Source organism: Hylobates moloch, unplaced genomic scaffold (assembly GCF_009828535.3).
Source record: "Hylobates moloch isolate HMO894 unplaced genomic scaffold, HMol_V3 SCAFFOLD_5, whole genome shotgun sequence".
Lineage (NCBI taxonomy): Eukaryota > Metazoa > Chordata > Mammalia > Primates > Hylobatidae > Hylobates > Hylobates moloch.
Window position 1 is genome coordinate 155,903,338 of NW_026652280.1, and position 6,006 is coordinate 155,909,343.

Here is a 6,006-nt window from a genome sequence, read left to right on the forward strand (position 1 = left end):
ATACTTTACCATCTCTAATTACTTGACAAAGTATAAATAAACAAACACACAATAAATACATAAATTTATTACATACAGACAAGCTCGCACTTGGCACTATGCTAAGTACTTTATATATATTATTTGATTCAATATTTTATAGTTTTGCTACCCAAAATGTGTTCGGCAGACCAGCAGCATTGACACCACTTGGGGGCTTGTTAGAAATGTGTAATCTCTGCTGGGCGCGGTGGCTCACGCCTGTAATCCCAGCACTTTGGGAGGCCAAGCTGTGTGGATCACGAGATCAGGAGTTTGAGACTAGCCTGACCAACATGGTGAAACCCCGTCTCTACTAAAAATACAAAAATTAGCTGAGTATGGTGGCGGGTGCCTGTAATCCCAGCTACTCAGGAGGCTGAGGCAGGAGAATCAGTTGAACCCTGGAGGCGGAGGTTGCAGTGAGCTGAGATCATGCCACTGAACTCCAGCCTGGGCAACAGAGCGAGACTCCATCCAAAAAAAAAGTATGATGTCAGACCCACCCCAGATCTGCTGAATCAGAATGTGCATTTTAACACATATTAAAGATTGGAGATTAAGTCATGTCACATGTTGGATTCCTTGGGAAGCAGAGACAAAGACAGAAGCTTTTGAGAGTGTTTAGGATCCACACCGGTAGAAAGGAAGTGACAGGAAAGAAGGAGAGCAGGATTGGGTAGACAAAGAAGTTGAGCTGTGATGAAGTCTTAAGAAAGTCCTTGGCTGGCACTTCAAAGATCACTGAAGCTGGGATTGCCCTGAAGTTGTTCCGAGTAGAGGATGAAGGGCTGAGCCTTTATATACCTGCACTGACTGATCATTGGATGGAGGTCTCTGGGAATGGGCTTATGACCGTGGATAAAGATGTTCTCTTTACGTGAGGCAATTTCTGAAAAAGGCTGGAGAGCTGCAAGCAGCATTTCCAGAAGCTGGGGGAATAGAGTAAATTCTTAAGTCCTGGAGAAGGATGCATGAGAGCATCCACTACAAGTAACACTCCAAAGTTATCCCATTAATATGGGGTGGAGCTGATTTCAAACTCAATTTTATCAGACTACAGGCTACAAAGCCCATTTGGAGGGCACATATCCTTAACTAACCCAGTGCAAATCTCCAGCCCTGCTCCCTCAGCTTCCCATGTGGGTGCAGAGTGTGAGCACAGGCTTGGAGTGACTGAATATTTGCTAGCTAGAATCAGAGTACTTTGGATGAGTCAGAGTTTCTCCTCATGCTTGGAAATGTGTCACTTGGAAAAATATTGTCACTTTACTCATAGCTTTCCATCCCAAGGAACTATCATGTTACCTAAGTTCACTCTTCTTTTCCATTGAGCAATGAAAGAATGATGTGTGTGTGTGTGTGTTTCTTTTTTGTTCCTTTATCATGAGATATCATGAGAAAATTTATTTTCTCCTTGAAGCTTCCAGCTTCCTTCATTGCTATCTTCAGCATAATTTAGTATTTTGGTGTGCAGTTCCTAAACATTCTTTTTGGAGTAACACTTTGATGTTGAAAACACTGTATAAAACCAATCATAGCCTGAGGACTGTAAAGGCATAAATTCTTACAGTACTTGAGGATACTGAATGTTGATCCCACATCCTCTGGGCATAGTGGGGTCTATAGGTGAGCAGTGCAGCAAATGGAAAGAGTAGAAACCACAAGTAAAAGAAGATACTATCTGATCTTTGACAAACCTGACAAAAACAAGAAATGGGGAAAGGAGTCCCTATTTAATAAATGGTGCTGGGAAAACTGGCTAGCCATATGTAGAAAGCTGAAACTGGATCCCTGCCTTACACCTTATACAAAAATTAATTCAAGATGGATTAAAGACCTACATGTTAGACCTAAAACCATAAAAACCCTAGAAGAAAACCTAGGCATTACCATTCAGGACATAGGCATGGGCAAGGACTTCACGTCTAAAACACCAAAAGCAATGGCAACAAAAGCCAAAATTGACAAATGGGATCTAATTAAACTAAAGAGCTTCTGCACAGCAAAAGAAACTACCATCAGAGTGAACAGGCAACCTACAAAATGGGAGAAAATTTTCGCAACCTACTCATCTGACAAAGGGCTAATATCCAGAATCTACAATGAACTCAAACAAATTTACAAGAAAAAAACAAACAACCCCATCAAAAAGTGGGCGAAGGACATGAACAGACACTTCTCAAAAGAAGACATTTTTGCAGCCAAAAAAACACATGAAAAAATGCTCATCATCACTGGCCATCAGAGAAATGCAAATCAAAACCACAATGAGATACCATCTCACACCAGTTAGAATGGCCATCACTAAAAAGTCAGGAAACAACAGGTGCTGGAGAGGATGTGGAGAAATAGGAACACTTTTACACTGTTGGTGGGACTGTAAACTAGTTCAACCACTGTGGAAGTCAGTGTGGCGATTCCTCAGGAATCTAGAACTAGAAATACCATTTGACCCAGCCATCCCATTACTGGGTATATACCCAAAGGACTATAAATCATGCTGCTATAAAGACACATGCATACGTATGTTTATTGCGGCACTATTCACAATAGCAAAGACTTGGAACTAACCCAAATGTCCAACAATAGACTAGATTAAGAAAATGCGGCACATATACACCATGGAACACTATGCAGCCATAAAAAATGATGAGTTTGTGTCCTTTGTAGGGACATGGATGAAACTGGAAATCATCATTCTCAGTAAACTATCGCAAGATCAAAAAACCAAACACTGCATGTTCTCACTCATAGGTGGGAACTGAACAATGAGAATACATGGATATAGGAAGGGGAACATCACACTCCGGGGACTGTTGTGGGGTTGCGGGAGGGGGGAGGGATAGCATTAGGAGATACACCTAATGCTAAATGACAAGTTGATGGGTACAGCACACCAACATGGCACATGGATACATATGTAACAAACCTGCACATTGTGTACATGTACCCTAAAACTTAAAGTACAATAATTAAAAAAAAAGAAGATACTGGATTTTGTTTAAAATAAATGTGAATTCGATACATGATTTAGTCATATTTTGGTTGATTAACCTCAGATTGATGGTCACAAGATAGAACTATGTAAAAGACTAAATATTTGATCATTATCTATTTGCTTCTCTGATTTGTGAAAAACACAGTGGAAAATAATAGCCCAGACTATTCAAAAGTATTCACAAAGTATATTAACTTTATTATGATACATGAACTAAGAAAAAAATGAATGTGCTTCTTTTCCCCATGGCTAATGATATTAAATGTTTTAATTATTCTGTGAAACTGACAGACAGGCTGGAGACCACACTCAAGATGAACCATTCAAAGCCAAGTATTTTGGGGCAACTGAAAAGCAATTCTTTGCCAGCACCAACATCCAGAAAGCCATGGCTATTTCTGGCAGGGAGGTGTAGGGTATTCCCACACAGCGTATAACAAAATACCAAGTGCAAGTATACAAAATAAAGTAGGGAATCTATATAAAGCTAGCAGTACCTGTGAAAAATCTACTCTCGAGACAGACAAATTAGGCAGCATTATATGTTTTATGGAAGATTTCATCCCTGCCTTTCCACTTAAATAACAAACTTATTGAGAAGTTTGGCATGTGAGTTGATTTGCACAGTGGATTTTGGGAATGTAACCATTGTGAAAAGTAAAATCCTCATTTGTACCTTCTATTGGTTCCATAGAGAGCCTTTGGGAGCTTTACAGTCAACAGCAGCCTCTGGTGCTGGTTTGAATTACAGCTCCCTGGGGTACTGGCTGTGTTATCTTGGGCCAGTTACTTTTTTTGTGTTTTAGTTTCCTCATCTATAAAATGGGGATGGTAGTAGAACTTACTTCATAGGGTTGTTGTAGGGATTCAATGAATCAACATTTGTATAACATAGAGAGAATGCCTAGCCCATGGTAAATGCTATGTAATTTTTAATAAATAAATATATTGAAGAAGAGGTATAAACTTTTAGCTGGCATACATTCTGATTCTTCAGTCTTTGCACAGGGATTGGTAAGTGTCTTACCTGTGTTGCCTCAGGATTTGTACATACCTTGACTATAGCACAAATCAGGCTCTGCTATGAGTAGTGAAATCCAGATCTGTTTATCCTGCTATGTGTGAGCTTCTCAAACAAATATATTCAAGGTCATTGAATATATTATCTTTGTAACCCTGACATTAGCATAGTTTCTGATTCATAGAGCTTTACTGGTACATGATTTTTAAATAAATCAGTGAACAATAGATGTGCATATTTTTCTGTTTTGTGTCTTTGATGGTACAAATGCATCTTTTGATAAAAGCATTAATTATTTTTCCATAATCTTTGTTTCAGATTTTCTCCTTTATGTGGTCTTATGCTTATTCAAAGACAGAATAAATGTCTTGTTCTTGTTGGTTTTGCTGTCATTTTAAGTAATTTTTAATGTCAATTCAGAAAAGAAATAAAACTGGTTTTGGGAACACACATCTAAACCTCTGTGTTGGCTGAAGATTTATTACATATTCACCTGCAGTGGCTACTTAGACCGATGCCAGGAGTTTGGAGTCGTAAAAAACAATAGGGAGACTTGTGTTTGCGCTCTCTCTCTCTCTCTCTCAGTGTGTGTGTGTATGCAAGTGGCAAGGGGCAGTGTTTTATGGCAACATTCTTTTGTTAGATGGAAAAAGCAGGAATAATCACACTCAATGAGTTGACTGGTAAACCTATACTCAGGAGATAGTACTGGGCTGGCCTTTAGTTGAGGAAAAAATTTGACTCTGGTTTAACTTTCTGTTTTTAATACTGTATGATCCTTGCCATTTTCAAAAATTCACATGGGTTCTATTGAAAATCACCTGAACTGAGAGAGATTTTTATTTTGTAGAAGAGCTCTAACAAAACGAATAAAAACCATTGTCTAGTTATCTGTAAGAATAAGGTTGATTTTGTAAAAATAAAACTTGGTATTATATATGGTATTTTGCTTTTTAAAAATATAACTATAAATTCTTTCAGCTTTTAAAGAACAGTAAATGTGGGAAGAGATGGCAAATATACACCAAAAGGAATAAGAAAAATCTTTCTTACATTTTGTACCCTATAACACTCACAAAAAGATACATCAAATACTAAAAAAAAAATGGTGAAAACACTTGGTGACTGAACACTCCTAATGAGTATTATTTTACTTTGAAACACAAATACTGAAATTTAAGAGTTGAGGTTATGATCAAATACAACAAATGCATAACATAAACATTAGACAACATGGTAGAATAAAAACTTACATACCCCAGGTAACACTTGTAATGCATTATTATCCATCCATAACTCCCTCAAATTTTGTATTTGATCCAGAACTTCAGGCTGGGAGAGAGGTAGGGAGGAAGGAGAGAGGAAAAGAAAATTAAATTAGTTTTTACTTATCACAAATATAGGATGTAATTTCTTGGATCTTGAGCTTTTATTTGGGAACCTAGTGTTAAGCATCTAAGAAATTCCACCTTTAACAGACCTCTAGGAAAACTGGTATTCCTTGACAGCCAATTTGGAATTGATCTGGAATCAGTTATAACAATAATAGTAAAATTGAAGATCTATTACTCACATACATTCTCCCTGAATACCTTACAATTATTCTTTGGAGCACTGATTACACTCTATTTGATAAGCATCTGTCTTTGTCACTGGAGTATAAACTTTTGAAGAACTGGGGAATGTTTGTTTTGTAATCACTACATCCTCATATCCCTGTTGCCTCCCATGGGCACATAGTAGCTTCTTACTGGGTGTGTATTAGCACCTTGCACACAAACATCCATGCACATACAGGGGTTAGAGAACTGTGATGAGATAACACTGGGTTGGTGCAAATGTAATTGAGGTTTTGCCATTACTTTCAATGGCAAAAACGGTAATTATCTTTGCACCAACCTAATACTGTGCGTAAGATGAATAAGACCCATTGACTTAAAAAATCAGTCCCCAAGCTACCACCTGA

At 37.9% G+C, this 6,006-nt stretch overlaps 1 protein-coding gene across 1 annotated transcript in view; it reads right to left on the minus strand.

Annotated features, from left to right (window-relative positions):
• Positions 1 to 5,481, minus strand: part of LOC116469905 (leucine-rich repeat-containing protein 7) — a 145,994-nt gene extending 140,513 nt beyond the window's left edge. The window contains exon 1 of the mRNA XM_032155621.2: positions 5,298 to 5,481. Within this exon, the coding sequence (XP_032011512.1) occupies positions 5,298 to 5,330 (33 nt within the window). The 5' untranslated portion in view covers positions 5,331 to 5,481. The remainder of the gene's footprint in view (positions 1 to 5,297) is intronic.
• Between the last annotated feature and the right edge of the window lie 525 nt (positions 5,482 to 6,006).